The sequence below is a fragment of the Citrus clementina genome, unplaced genomic scaffold, assembly GCF_000493195.1.
Source record: "Citrus clementina cultivar Clemenules unplaced genomic scaffold, Citrus_clementina_v1.0 scaffold_1, whole genome shotgun sequence".
Lineage (NCBI taxonomy): Eukaryota > Viridiplantae > Streptophyta > Magnoliopsida > Sapindales > Rutaceae > Citrus > Citrus x clementina.
The window spans coordinates 20,338,878-20,354,416 of record NW_006263303.1 but is presented as its reverse complement, the minus strand read 5'-3'; the positions used below and the strand labels follow the sequence as shown (position 1 = coordinate 20,354,416).

Below are 15,539 nucleotides of genomic sequence, written 5' to 3'. Positions count from 1 at the left end.
CCAAATATGATGAGGATTCCTTATTTGCATCAGTGTTGATTCCCCATTTGCACGCAAGTGATATTGGACCACAAAAATGATGCTTCCGCAGCCCAACAATTTCAAATATAGCAAATATGGCTTACTTAAAGCCCTGTCTAACAGGATCAAAGCTGATCATATCACCAACATTGTTTCTTCTTCTTTCTTTCTTTCTTTCTTTTTTTTTTAATTTAAGGTAAACTTCTGCCGTATTTGCGAGAATTTTATTGAGTAAAGAACAGAGCAAATGACGCTTAATCGGGACATAATAAACTTTACTCTTAAAATAAAGCAAGCAAGTCAAAACACAAACCGAATAATAACAAGCACCGAGAATCCAAGGGAGAGTTATAGAGTATATATAGTCAGCGAAACTAGTCTTCAAAGAAAACAGGATCCTTAAGCAATGCGGCTACATGATCTTTCATCAAGTGAGGATTTGTATAGGAATCATTATTTTGGTACAGCACATCCATTAAACGAGCAAGATTAAGAACCCGTTCGAGCAAAGGCATAGGAACAACAGGTGGTCTCATGAGCTCCTCATTTATATCTTTCCACGCATTCCCAACTTTCTCCCGAAACACTTTAACTGCCTCTTCCTCAGAAACTCCATGCTGCTTCATGTAGCATTCAACAGCTGAGGCCACATGTCCTCTCTGTTGCTCAAACTGCATAACATTCACATATATGTTGGCCATCTAAAAATAGAATAATAATTTTAAATAATAAATGATTTAGTTCATGCTACCTTATGAGAGACAATGTCATCCATGAGTCTGCAAATTATTGAGGAAGCCTGAACGATTTTAGGGTTGCCGGATACCCATTCAAAGGCTTCTTTTGTTACAATATCTTCCATTCCCAGAAATGAAGATGTTGATAACAGTAAGTAGCCACATGAAAGTAGTGCAACGCGCATGTATTCCTCCATTGTCGGTACATATTGTTGGTCACACCATCTAGCTTCGATGATGTAACTTCTCACCAAAATCTTCATCTAAGAAATTATTAAAAAATAAAAATAGAAAGGATAAAATAGGAAAGGAAGATTTATCCTGCGCAACACTTGCTAAAGTGAGGGAGGAGAATTATATTTGCTACACAGCTTTCACAATAATTGAAATGAACTGACCGATTCTTTAGCAAAAGGTAGGCCGTACAATATTCCTTTGCTGGCCAAATCTTTCTCAAATTCGCTGTAAGCATCCAGGAGAGCGCAATAGCACAACTTTATGTACTCAGGAAGCAGATCTATGGCACTGAGATCCCACCTGGAAAACAAAATTATAAACAATAGCATTTCATATTAGATATTAATCAAGGATTATCACAAGTTTAAAAAAGTTTAATCTTGGTAAGAAATATACAAATGCAAAAAATTGAACATTCAGACCTCTCAATTGCTGTGGCAAAAAGCTCAAGTTCTTCTATTGTACCATAAGCATCATAAATGTCATCAATAATTGAAGCCATTGATATCACTTTGGTTAGAATTTTTCTAGCCAATAAAAATTTTGGCTCAAAATATACTCCCAAAATCCAGAAATAGCCCTCCACCACTCTGTCTCTTATGAAAGGTAGCTTATTGGGAACATCAAAATTTTTCCACCACCTAATATATTAAAAAAAAATATTATTTAGAGAAATTAAGCCAAAAACATTAACATATGAGCCCTAAAATTGTTCAAACCTTACGATATCTCTGAGTTCTTCTTGGTGTTGTTTCTGAAGTATGTTGAAATCTAACATGGCAAAGGTTAATAGATCTTTGTTGTGTGAAGGGTCTTTCTGATAGATTGGCATGTAGTGTTTTGCCTCTAGCCTTGGTAAGCTTTTGCGAATAGGTCGATTGAGGGCACGATTGACTTGAGCCGCAAGTTGAGTGTTGGATTGGCTTGTAAATGACTCAAGGTGAGTGACAGTGAAAGTAAGTGCTTCGTTGAGTATATTTTCTCCATGTACCCTGAGATGTGCCGCTTCATACAGGCTTAACATTCCCCGAATATCTCTTTTAAGGAAAGACTTGAAGTTCCCATTGCTATCCTTGAAGCTGTTAAAGACATCTGCTTCACCACCCGTTAACAAATTTCATGTAATTTTTCTATTTATAGCAATAATTAACGATATGTAAATGAGAATTTTGAATTTCTTTTCTACGTCTTTTTTCTTATGCTCAAATAAAGATAAGCAAATGCTCGTTTTTAAGTGGACAAACAAAAATTGCATGTATCGATAATTGTAGAAATATATATATAACTAGGCCTTGGAGCCATTTGAAATAATTAGTGGAACTCATTCTCTTTTCCAGTTTTCTTTATTTGAGTACCTACAAATACCATCCGCTACTAAAATATCGATAAAGGCAAGTGAAATTAAGTGACATAACACATATACACAGGAGCTGCAACTTCAGTTCCCAAAAATTAGATAAAGGATGAAGATGAAAACATTTTGCAAGATTTTGTTTTTTCATATTTTTGAGAAGTACAAGATATTGAACAAGAGTAATTGGTGAGAAAAAAGACTTACCAGCAGAAATTTTATAGCCATTTTGTCTAAGTAATCGAAACTGAAGAGAGATATAATAGAGCTCCTGAACATTTTCATCATCGCCAAGATCACAATCTTGGTTAGCCTCATGCATTTTTTGCAAGATTTCATCAATCTCACTTTCAAAATGATAAGACACTCCTAAACGCTGAATGTCATCAATCAAATCCAGTTTAGTCTGCGAAGGCTTGTTGATATCAGCTCTTAGCATCGTTCTAATTTCTTTCTTCAGCTCTTGATGCTTCACGCTAGCATCACCACTTTCCTGAGGAAGAAATTAAATTTAGAGATGAAGCTATCTACAGAGGAAGAAAACTATACGTAATTAACGTAAATATGCAATACTAGTATTAAGTTGCTTTAGAGTAGAGTACTACTAAAGAGTCATTTTACCTTGAAGTCACCAGTATATGAAAGGAAATAATCCCCCCAAATGGTAGGATCAAAATTTGCCGAACGACGAGTAGATTCTTTCTCTGCATTTATTCGGATAACTTTATTAGGAGAGGCTGAAACCGGAAACGACATGTCCTTAATTTCTATTGCTTGCTAAAGGCATTTAAGGTTGCTACAAATTGAGTTGTTGTTTCTTTGCTGTAGCTTCTTGTGCTTCAATGATGCCATAATTCTCGTGCATTTTATTGACTTGGTTGCGTTTGATTTTTGTTTGAAAAAAATATTTCTGAATTTAGTTGAAATCTGGATAGGTTAAATGAAATTGTCTAAATAATATATATTTTTTAACAACGTCTAAATAAGAAAATTTAAAAACTAGTAGTTTTACATAAATATTGTTTTAAGTAGTGTATATATTTATTTAAATTTAGAACTAGTTTGATAGTATATAAAAAAAATAGTACATAAAAAAAAATAGTACTATCGTTGTTTCTTAATTTAATTTTGCAATAAAAGATATTATTATAATATCAACATTTTATTATTAAGTCAACACTGTTATTTTAGTTTCGATTCTTCACAATGAATATAATACGATTTATTCAATATTTTGGTTTTATATTGTCACCTTGTGAATAAAAATTTAAAGTAATTAAAAAATAAATTTAAGAATAAAAAAATATTAGGTTTTATACACAATATAGTTAATACATAAATTATTTAGGGTATTTTTGAGATTTAAAATTAAAATTTTTTATTTAGATTTCAGATTTAAGATAAATGTAGATTTTTTTTTTACTTTTTCTATTAGAATAAAATTGTGGCATGATAAATTAAGAAAACAAGTAACTCAAAATAAATAAATTTCTGAAAAATTAAAAGTTAAAAACTGAGAAACAAACAGCAGCTTAATTCTTTTATAGCCACACATTGCAAGATCTCCCTCCCATTTGAGGATCCAATGACATGAACCTTTACTTCTTTTAAAGGGATTAATAGACGCTTGGTAGTAAAATCAAAAGGTTTCTTTGTCCTCATTCTCCCCTTCTTCTTCTTTTTTTTCTTCTTCCTTTTTTTTTTTTTTTAATTTACCCAGGTCTCCTTTTATTTCTTAATCCTCTCTCTTCTCATTTCTAAATGAATTTTCTTATCTGACAGTTTATGAAGTCCATTACGTGTAAATTGAAACTTGATTATATAACTAACAATTAATTTCATTTGTTATTAATCCTTTAAAATACATATAGAATCATTATAGTCTCTTATTTTGTTAAATAAGGGATCAATTAAAAAAAAAAGATACGAAATCTGATATATTATAGGACAATATAAAATATATATATTGAAATGTATATTTTCCTTTTTTTTAGCTTATAAAATAAGAGATCCTTATTGAAAAATTACTTTTTATGTATAAATATAAATATAAATCAACTTCCGATTACTCAAAATCATGTATATATCAAGCTTGATATTTTAGCCTCAAGAGCCTGATTTAGCGATTTTCAGGCACTTGAATTTGAATAATGGGGGAGATAAGTGTTAAAAAATATTTTTATTTTGGAGCTGTAAACTGATGGTTTTTGTTCGTCCACATTACCATCGGAAACTTGGGCTAGAATTGCAGAATCCCCTCATCTTGTGAAGCTGGATGCACGTATTAGAGGAGAGACTACTCACCACACACATTATATGTGGTGAATGTCATCTTGTTGCAAAGCAACATTTTATCTCTTTCCTGTGATGAATTTCTCCACGTGCGTATTTCAATAATTTAGCGACACGACAAGTGAAAACAACTGCTACACTACTATACGAATTCTAGTACGAACTGACCAATTAGAGGAGCGCTATTGACTCACTCTCTCGCTTTTGGTTGGACAGGTGTCCACATAATTGTTTTAATTTCTCTCTCTTTTATGTCATCCAATTTGTTCAAAATATTTACTGTTCTTGCACTTGTTCCCTTCATCTAATTTTACAAAGTTAAACTGTGACTTCTCAGATACACTTTAGCTTCCACTGCTACTTCATTTCAAGAGATATTTAAGAGGTTCAAATGAACGAGTTATAGAGCCTTTTAGTCGATTTTTTTTTGTTTAATTAAGAACATAATATTAGCGGGGGCTTCTTTAGAGAGACTACAAGTTTCCATGGTAAGTAAGAACTTTGCATTATTAAATAGCTATTTCATAATTAAATTTTCTCTCTCTTTTTATATTTTTTTTGGTACAAATATTAATTAAACAAACATAGATAATATTTACAACCGGTAGAATATCGGTTGTTCAAATTTCGTTTTCACTGTTCAATTGGCTGTATGAGATATAAAAATGAAGGGCAGTTGATTAATGATGTAACAGCAACGGAATTGACAAGCGATTTGGCCACAATGCACTCAAGTAATGTGAATTATAACCGCATCTTCCAATTCCTTTTCGGTGTTAAAACAGGTGTTATAAGTTCCTATCGAGTGAGTTTGGATCCAAAACGCACGATTAGTTGCTGCCGTTTTTCTATTTCCAATGTTCTTTCATTTTTTTAATAAAAGATAATTACGTCAATTGAAATGGAGAAATATTGAGAAATGTACAACATATGATATACTTTAAACACACTATTTGTTTACACATCTTTGAAACACATTGGAAAATTATTTTTTTTCTTTGAGCTCCTTTCTAAGGTCTCACTGGAGATTTCAATTGAAGCACCAAATATATATATATATATAACAAACGTTTTTTGGATAAATCTTTTAAAATTTGTTTCACCACAAGAAAATAGAGTATTGGCTACAAATTCTATTGCAACAAAACTTACTTTATTGCTAAAATTCATATCTTGCAACAAAAATTAGTCTTTATCACTATAGCTAAACAGATTTTGTTCTTCTTAATGATGTGGAATAGGCAAGAAAATTAGAATATATGGCAACAAAATATTTTCTTGCCCTACGCTTTGGCAACAAAAGTGTTCTTGTTGCCTAACAAGCTTAATGAAGGCAAAATATGTTTCGTTGCTCAAGTTTTTCCACAACAAACACTTGAATCAGTTGCAACAAATGAAATATTGCAAAAAGTTGTGATTAGCGAGAAAATTTGTTTTGTGCTCTCAGAGTTTTTTGCAACGAGATTAATTTTGTTGCGCAAAGGTTAACAAAAATATTAAATTAATAAATGAAAATATAAAGATAATATAAAAGCAAACATGACTTTGTGGGAGGCTTTTTAATTTTTTATTTCCGCGCCCTTTATTTAAAAAACCGCGTGCTAACCGAAGTAAAGTTTCCATCTCCAATTTTTTCTTAATTAAAATATTGCTTCTAGAATATTTCCACTTTACTCTTTGCTTGTTTCTTTTGCCCTGCCAGCCATTGAAGAGTGGTACTTGGAAGGCACCACTCAAGACAACGATTTCTTCAAAGTAAATTTAGTTTTATTTTATATATTGGCCTGTTGAGTTTGATTTTGTTTAGTGGATTTTGCTTTAATTATTTATTAAGTGGGTCTTTGTTTCAATTTTTAATTTGTTAAATTAAAGTTAATGGATTTTTCATGCGTTTTTCATGGTGAAGAACCTGAGTTTGTGGACAATAGTCAAATGAATGTAGGATCTATGCCCAGTAATAGGATATTTCATGTTATAATTTCTTTGACAAAATTATAGTTATCTTGATTTATTTTTATGTTGATTATTAATAAACTCTAATGTATATTTTTAATAATTACTAGATGGGTCCTGGACATAGAGTTACCAAACGTGTAAGAGCAGAAATTGTTGTTGCATCTACAATTCCCCAATCTCAGCCTGTTATGCCCAGCCAAGAGTTTGTGCAAGGTGTTGTTACAACTCTAGAATTTGGTATTTAAAGAGTTTAATTGGTAGGTTTTGTTTGATCAACTATTAGTAAGTACTTATGATTATTAATATTCTTCATCTGTCATTTTTTTAAATTATAAACTGAGATATCTTTTTTTTCCTAAATTCAGTCAAAGTTTGAGATTGATTTGAACTTACCACATGTTCGTCGATGTGTGAATAACATTATAGGTGGGACATATCGTGATATGAGACATTGGATGTATGATCATTACTTGGATTATCCATCCTTTGAAGAGGCACTTAAGCATTCGTATCCAATCATATGTCCAGATGATTGGGCTTGGCTTTGTCATAACATTTACAATTCCACAAGTTTCCCGGTCCAATGATATTCATATTATGAACTTTAAATTGTCCAACTAGTTGTCAATATGCTTGTATATGTATCTTATTTTCCATTGTTATATTTTTTTAATGTAGACTCAATCTACCAAAAACAAAGCTAATCGTGCTAAGCTCCCATATGTTCATTGTGGGGGATCAAAACCTTTTGTTAATTATCTTGAGGATGACATGGTTGATGGTGAAATAGAATTATTTCGCGTCACTCATTTCAGCAAGACAAAAGGTTGGGTGAATGAGGTGGCACACTTAAACCATGTAAGATGCTTTGTTGGAAACAAAATTTTTAATTTTATTATTTCTTATCACCTACATACTGTTGATGAAAGTTTACTCATTGAGTTTTTTTTTGTTAATTTTTCTTTCATGCTCTAATTAACTTTATTATTTGAAATATCAAATAATTAGATTTATAAGTATAACAACAAGTTTGTTTTTTTTTTCAATTTATGCCTTAATACAAATTAATTCCATGACCAATGGATTAAATTTCAACTATTTAATTAATAAAATTCTTTTTTTCTTCCTTCATTTACTAACAAAGCTTTATGTATAGGACCAAATGGTAGAGATACAACAACAGCAACAAATAGATTCTCAAGAAGCAAAACCACTAACTCAAAGGGAAATATGCATTGAAGTGCTTGGAAAGAAATCAGGCTATTTTCGAGAACTTGGCAACGGACCACGCCCAACTTCAAACCATGGTTTTGATACTTCTGAGGTTGACAGATTGCATGGTATTATATCTTCACAACAAAGTAGATTGGATTCACAAGATGTTGAGCTTCAAGAGCAAAAGAAGACTATTGATCAATTGGAGTCCATATTGTCCCAATTTGAGGGTATGATGCAGCAATTTTTTTCTTCTCAAGGATCCGCTTTTCGCTTTACAGATTCAGCTACTTAATGATTACTCATTTCAATGATGTCCTTAGAGTATCTTGAACTTGTTAGTATTTTGAATTGGTCATCACTTGATCTTTTTGGTTACTGCTGGTGCATGTCATATCTTTAAGTATTTGGAGTTTGGAGTAGTTGTAATTAGAGATCGTTTATAATTTTTGCTCATTACATTTTTGGGATAGATGACAATCCACTTTTGTATTTGACTATCATATGTGATTCTTAAAGTCAGTTTTGTATATATATATAGCTTGGATACTGAATGGGCCTTTAACTTTTAAATTAGTTCAATGACATTAATGATTTTTTTGTTAGATTTCTCAACATATATTTCTAGTTTATTATTGTCATGGTAGGGGAAAAATTGGTATCTTTCCCAACGAACTTGGTTTGCTTCCTTTTATACCATGATATTATTAAAAAAAATTGTAGTACTTTTTAATGACAAAATTGATTTGTTTCTAAAAATATTTAAATATTTATTGCAAATTTGTAAAATTTTCAACATAAAGAAACAAAGTAGTTTTGTTGCCTAAAATGATCTTAGCTAACAAACACCTTTGTTGGTACACGTTTTTTTTTTATAAAATGTACTTTATTTCTTAGCAACAAATTCGTTTTGTAGTAAATAACTATATAAAAACAAAATAATTTTGTTGTGTAAAACTGTTTAGCGCAACAAAAATGTTTGTTGCCAAATTATTCTCTAAACAAGTTGAAGACTCCTTTACAACGAATCTGTTTTGTTGCAAAAGGAAGTTTGAGGCGAGAAATGTTTTGATATGTTGTTAAACATAGAGGGCGACAGTGCTAGGCCGACGACCGGGCCGACAAGCTTGTTTTTGTAGCAATAACCTATGGCAACAAAATTAGCACTTTAGGCAACAAAATCTTTTTGTTGCAAAAAGCCATTTCTGTTGTGGTGTTTATTTCATAAGTTTATTTATTTTGATATTTGTTTTTTTAAAAATATATGCAGGTTGCTTTTTAAATGTAGCATATAAGATAAGTCACCACGCACTTCTAAAGTTTCTATTACAAGTTATTATTTAACCAATTTTTTTTTCACTCTATGGGGGGTTAGGCGGGACTCCTACCGGTCATTTAGAACAGATAAAGAAAATACATTTGGAGGGGGACATAAACCAAAATCTCCAATTAAGAGAAATAAAAATAATACACTACTAGAAAAATAGGCTACCATGACAGAATTTTTGTGATAGATATTAGAAAATTAGTCATTTATCATAAGAATATGATAGACATATGATAGAATTTTCGTACATCATAAATTCATGACAGATTTCTGATAGATTTTTTATATATCAGATAAACATGATAGCGTATTAATATTTAATCAAACCGTGGGTTTCGAGTGGAATTAATTTGGACATAAAAGGACACCGTTTTACAGATTTAAAACATTTTTAAAATAAAAATATTTATTTAACATTTAAACGCTATCATTTCAGTATATTGTAAACCACAAACATAAAAAAAATTCTAAGTGTTGGCACCTTTGACCCATCACTCCATCAGCAAGGGCTGAGAAACCAAAGCAGTGAAACCCCTCAAAATCCGTTTATTAACATATTTTAATCTGCAAATTGGTTTTGAAATCCGTTGCATGGAAACCGAAATCATAGTTTATGCTATTGAAGGAGCCTTCCCGTCCTTATTTTGAACCCCCATTATCTTTAACCCACATTATTTCGAACCCATTGTTTTTAGGAACAAAATCACCACATATGCTCATTGTTGCGCCTTCGCGTCCATTATTGAAGCCGTCGGTGTCACTATTTCTTTGTATTGTTCAATCGGCGTTGGAGAAGCCATCCTGTAATCGCTGAATCCCTAGGTTTGTCATCAATTAACTTTTTTAAATTTTATTCAGAATAAATTAATTGGTCATTATAAAATTAATTGTTAGTTTTGTTGTTATTTCCCTTATTTGTTCATAATTTATGCCCTAGGTTTATCTTTATTATTACTTTTTAATTCTCGTTTGTTTCTGTTCTTATATTTTTTGTTTATTTTTTAATTCAAGAAGCTTATACTTTGTCCTTCTATTAAATCTAGAAATTGCTCAATCATTTAATTTAGCATGTCCTCATCTTTTATTTAAAAAAAATTTGTTCTGAATCGCAGGATTTCACTGCCCTGTTCCCTTTCAAACTCGATTTCTAACATCAGGTTTGTTCAATTTTTTACTTGCCTTTCCGTTCAATGTTTGAAAAATGTTTACTGCCAATGGTTTGTATGAATATTGTTATATTCTGTAAATTTTTAGTCAGAGCTTGCATGTGTGTGAAGTGATTTTGGTTGATGATATAGTACTTTTCATTTACTAGTGTCTTTTGTTGGGATGAATCCGAAACTGTGGTCCAATGGTGTTAGACATTTTCTTTAATGATTGTGAGCTAGATTTTGTGTAATTTATTGAGTTAAAAAGTAAGGCCCCCTTTTCAATTGTCTTTTTTATGTTTGAAGGAAATGGTACCATGTGGGGGTAAGTTTGGTCATGTGGACCAAGTAATGTTTAGTTGGTTATATATATATAGTCTTGTGGTCCATGAAATGCTGGATTGCTAGAATTGTTTTTTAAATAAATGTTAAATGTATGTGGGCCAAGTTATTTAGGATATTATTAGTTGGGTATGGTTAGTCGGTGGTTTTGGTCAATGATGATAGCATGTTGGTAAAGTTACATTTGTTGCACATGATGACAAGTTTTTTTTTAAACTTATTTATTTCATTGAATTTATAAATTGAATATTAATAATGTTTTGTTGCTTAATTTATTGATAATGGAAACCGTTTATCATTGCTGCCCATTAGTACATTGTGTTGAAATTTATCTCAATTATATGTTAGGTACTAGACAAAAAATGGATAAATCTTGGCTTAAATATGATAGATTGTCCGATGAGTATGAGGCTGGTGTGGAAAAATTTATTAAGACTGCAGTTGAAAGTAATCAAGAAATTAGTGTTGTTAGGTGTCCATGTGATAAATGTCAGAATTTAGCATTTCATAGGCCTAAAGAAGTGAAAGATCATTTAATTATATGGGGTCTTGATATGTCATACAAAACATGGGTTTGGCATGGGGAAGATATCCGCAACAAATCTCCTGACAATATAGGTTGCCAAAATGACAGTGGATATATGGATTATGATGGTGGTAATACTGTTGAAATGGTTGAAGATGCTTTTAAGGATTGTGATAGTGATCCTAAAGCATTGAAAAAACTATTAGAAGATTCTGAGAAGCCTTTGTACCCTGGATCAAACAAATTTACCAAGTTATCATCTTTAGTTAAATTGTACAATATAAAGGGCAGATATGGGTGGTCTAATAGTAGCTTTTCAGATTTGTTTAGTGCTCTTTCTGACATGTTACCGGAAGGAAATGACTTGCCTGTATCAATGTATGAAGCCAAAAAGACAATGAGTGCTTTAGGCTTAGAGTATATCAAAATTCATGCATGTCCAAATGATTGTATACTCTATAGAAAGGAGTATGAAAGCCTTTCTAATTGTCCTACATGCGGTGAATCTAGGTGGAAGAAAAGAGATGGTAGTGTTGCTGCTTATAGGAAGGGGGTTCCTACAAAAGTGTTATGGTATTTCCCTCCTATACTTAGATTTAGGCGTTTGTTTCAGTCCTCACAAACTGCCAAAGACTTGACTTGGTATATAAATGAGAGGGAAATAGATGGTAAGCTTCGACATCCAGCTGACTCACCGGCATGGAAGTTAGTTGATGAAAAATGGCCTACCTTTGCTTTAGAGCCTAGAAATCTGCGTCTTGCCCTATCAGCTGATGGCATTAATCCTCATAGCTCTCTTAGTAGTACGTATAGTTGCTGGCCCATTCTTCTTGTAACATACAATCTTCCACCCTGGTTGTGTATGAAACGAAAATTTATGATGTTATCCTTATTAATTTCTGGTCCACAACAGCCCGGTAATGATATTGATGTGTACTTGGCACCACTAATAGAGGACTTGCAAACTCTATGGGATGTTGGTGTGGAAGCTTATGATGCCTACAAAAAAGAGTTCTTCAATTTACGGGCTGTACTATTGTGGACTATAAATGACTTTCCCGCTTATGGGAATTTGGCGGGTTGTACGGTTAAGGGTTATTATGCTTGTCCTTATTGCGGTGAAGATATGCCAAAATGTGGACTTAAACACAGTAAAAAAAATGCTTATATTGGCCATCGCCGTTGGCTTCCTCATGATCATCCCTTTCGAACTCAAAAGAAACCTTTTAATAATAAACATGAAAGAGAGCCTCCTCCAAAACCATTGAATAGTGAGGCCATTTTTCGAAAGGTGGAGAGTATTGAAAACAAATGGGGTAAAGTTAAAGATAAAAAGCGCAAAAAAAGAGGCGAGAAAAAGGATGATGATGACAATCGTGTTTGGTGGAAGAAAAAATCAATATTCTTTAAGTTAGAGTATTGGAAGTACTTGCTTATTCGTCACCAGTTAGATGTTATGCACATTGAAAAAAATGTTTGTAAAAGCATCTACGGAACATTACTAAATATCCCGGGAAAGACCAAAGATGGCATTAAGTCGAGGTGGGATCTAAAAGTTTTAAAGATTAGGCAGAAATTGGCACCTGATGTTAAAGAAAATAATCGTACTTTTTTGCCTCCAGCTTGTTACACCTTGACCAAAGAAGAAAAGAAAAGGTTTTGTGAAGTATTAAAAAGCATAAAGGTTCCTGTAGGTTATTCTTCAAACATTCAGAACCTAGTGTCAATGAAAGACTTAAAACTGCAAGGTTTAAAGTCTCATGACTGTCATGTTCTCATGCAACAACTTTTACCTATTGCTTTAAGGTCTATCTTACCAGATCATGTTAAATATGCCATTATTAGATTGTGCTTCTTCTTTAATTCCTTATGCGCAACGGTTGTTGATGTGACCAAACTTGACCAAATGGAAGAAGATATTGCGCTGACCTTATGCTTGCTGGAAAAATGCTTTCCGCCATCCTTTTTTGACATAATGATCCATTTAACCATCGATTTAATTAATGAAGTTAGACTATGTGGGCCGGTATACTTAAGATGGATGTACCCATTTGAGAGGAACATGAAAGGCCTAAAGGCTTATGTTCGAAACCGTAATAACCCTGAGGGATGCATAGCTGAGAGTTACATTGCCGAAGAGGCTCTGGAATTTTGTGCAGAATATGTTTCAAATATGCGTACAATTGGGCTTCCTCCTGGACATGTTGAAACCTCTTCAATTGATAAGCCTTTGCCTGGTGGAAAATTTGAGCATGTTGATCATTCCTTAATTCATCAAGCGCACCTATATGTATTGCAAAACACAGAAGAAGTTTAGCCATTTATTAGGTTTGTTAATGTTTAACCTTTAATTTGTTCCTTTACTGAATTATTTTTAAAGAATTTGAACAGTAGCTTAATATGTAAATGTCAAATATGTAGTGAGCACATTCAATGGCTAAAGGGTCATCATTCACAAAAAGCCAAGAATGAGAGATGGTTGAGCAATGAGCACAACCGCACCTTTTCAACTTGGCTTAATAAGAAGGTTAATAATAGATGTTCCATTATATATTCTTTTTAGTAAAGTTATTGTCATGTTTATACAATAATTCATTCATTACGATTATTATTATGTAGGTATATGAGATGATAGATGATGATGAAGATGTCTCGAACATCTTGAGGTGGTTATCTCAAGGACCCCGTCCTTTTGTAGTTAAGCACCCAGGATATGACATCAATGGGTATCGTTTCCATACTCGGGAACGAGACGAACAACGAGTTCATCAAAATAGTGGAGTTAGTCTTATTGCAGCAACTTTACAAGTAGCAAGTGCCAAAGACAAAAACCCTATTCTTGGTGACATGTCTTACTATGGAGTTATTAACGAAATATGGGACCTTGACTACCATATGTTTAGAATCCCTTTGTTCAAGTGTGATTGGGTTCAAAATAATGGGGGTATTAAAATTGATGAATTTGGCTTCACTTTAGTGGACTTAAATCGCCTGGGTCATAAATCAGACCCATTTATATTGGCTTCACAAGCAACACAAGTCTTTTATATCACTGATCAACTTGATAAAAGATGGTCAGTTGTAAGTCATATGCATCGTAGATGTGTTCCAAAGAAGACAAGTGCTGAGGATATAGATATCATGATGGAACACAACCCTCTGACCAATGGGTTACCAAATATTGAAAATTTAAATGACGCGGACAGATATGCAAGAGATGGCAAGCATGGCATCTGGATTGATGCTTGAAAAAGCTGATGGCATTTACTGCTTGTATGTCTTATAATAGTTTTGTGTTACGTTATCTTTTATTATTATATTTTCCTTGTATTGACTTTAGATTACCTTTTTTGACATTATTTATATGTTATATAATGTTCTAATACTAAATGTGCATTTATTGCAGGAGCAACCTTATGGATAAAGGAAAAGGATTTGCTGATGAACTCTCTAACGAGGAAAGTATTGATTATTCGGGTAATGAAGAGGTTCCTGATGAAGATAATTCAAGGGATGAGGAGGTTCCTGATGAGTTTCCTAATTCAGAGGATGAAAATGATGTTCCGAAGAGCAGTTCCACTGTGAGAGGACCAACTAAAAACTCTGGCAGGATGAGGATGAGTGGCGGGAAGCTTGTAGTGAGGTACAATGGGCTCGGTGTACCTGTTGGCCCTGAAGCTACTGAATTAGCAAGCTTTATTGGGCTGTTGGGCCGTACTTTTATTCCAGATATTAACCAAGAATGGAGAAAGATTACTCCAGATTTAAAAAGCCGTTTGTGGGAGTTTATTAAGGTAAAATGATTATTTATATTTATATATCAGAATTGAATAATGTATATGTTAAACTATTTGATCATTATGCTATGTATTTTTCTCAGGAACGTTTTATTGTTCATCCAAATAGTAAGAAGCAAGTTTTCCAAGCACTTGGTAGTGCATTCAGAAACTTCAAGTACTTGCTCACCACAAAGTATATCTTGCCACACAAGCACAATCGTAAAAGGCTGAAGCGGCCACCTTTTCAGTACAGTCATATTCCTCAAAATGTTTGGGATAAATTTGTGAATTCTAGATTGTCCACTGAGTTTGAGGTGAATAATTTTAAATGTTAAACATTTAGACATTTCATAAAACCATCTTTAAATCTAATTATGGATTGTTTTATGTAGAGAATTAGGCGTCAACAGCAAAATAAGAGAGCTAACAACAAGTGGAACCATCGTTTAAGTAGAAAAGGATATGCTGGATTGCTTGATGAAATTGTAAGTACTATGATACTAACTTGACCATTCTTGTATAGCTATTGGTATAAAGATGGTTGGTTTGATGATGATAAATTGGCAAACCTTTTGTTTTAATTTACTGCTTGCAATTCATGGTTAGTT

At 32.7% G+C, this 15,539-nt stretch overlaps 2 protein-coding genes and 1 long non-coding RNA gene across 3 annotated transcripts; 2 read left to right on the top strand and 1 right to left on the bottom strand.

Annotated features, from left to right (window-relative positions):
* Window positions 1-289: 289 nt before the first annotated feature.
* LOC112095890 ((-)-germacrene D synthase-like) lies at window positions 290-3,126 on the bottom strand. Its single transcript, XM_024178548.1, has 7 exons — window positions 2,968-3,126; window positions 2,554-2,839; window positions 1,715-2,087; window positions 1,418-1,636; window positions 1,157-1,295; window positions 773-1,021; window positions 290-692 (listed from the first exon to the last, which is right to left on the bottom strand). Exons 1-7 carry the CDS (start codon window positions 3,100-3,102, stop codon window positions 396-398), a joined length of 1,698 nt encoding a protein of 565 aa, XP_024034316.1. The 5' UTR covers window positions 3,103-3,126; the 3' UTR covers window positions 290-395.
* Window positions 3,127-10,988: 7,862 nt separating this feature from the next.
* On the top strand, window positions 10,989-14,842 carry LOC112095723. Its single transcript, XM_024177833.1, has 4 exons — window positions 10,989-13,406; window positions 13,772-14,322; window positions 14,559-14,733; window positions 14,831-14,842. Exons 1-4 carry the CDS (start codon window positions 10,989-10,991, stop codon window positions 14,840-14,842), a joined length of 3,156 nt encoding a protein of 1,051 aa, XP_024033601.1.
* A 40-nt stretch (window positions 14,843-14,882) lies between these two features.
* On the top strand, window positions 14,883-15,367 carry LOC112095891. The gene is made up of 3 exons (XR_002904030.1): window positions 14,883-14,946; window positions 15,033-15,245; window positions 15,324-15,367. It is a non-coding gene; the product is annotated as an uncharacterized LOC112095891 (long non-coding RNA).
* The last annotated feature ends 172 nt before the right edge of the window (window positions 15,368-15,539 follow it).

Bases quoted from the DNA above. Each gene is read 5' to 3' on its own strand.
- LOC112095890 (XM_024178548.1), bottom strand. From the start codon at position 3,102: ATGTCGTTTCCGGTTTCAGCCTCTCCTAATAAAGTTATCCGAATAAAT. The intron at 2,840-2,967 runs GTAAAATGACTC...TTTCTTCCTCAG, and splicing joins CATATACTGGTGACTTCAAG to GAAAGTGGTGATGCTAGCGT. The intron at 1,022-1,156 runs GTCAGTTCATTT...ATAATTTCTTAG, and splicing joins TACCTTTTGCTAAAGAATCG to ATGAAGATTTTGGTGAGAAG.
- LOC112095723 (XM_024177833.1), top strand. From the start codon at position 10,989: ATGGATAAATCTTGGCTTAAATATGATAGATTGTCCGATGAGTATGAG. The intron at 13,407-13,771 runs GTTGATCATTCC...ATTATTATGTAG, and splicing joins CTGGTGGAAAATTTGAGCAT to GTATATGAGATGATAGATGA. The intron at 14,323-14,558 runs GTTACCAAATAT...CATTTATTGCAG, and splicing joins CACAACCCTCTGACCAATGG to GAGCAACCTTATGGATAAAG.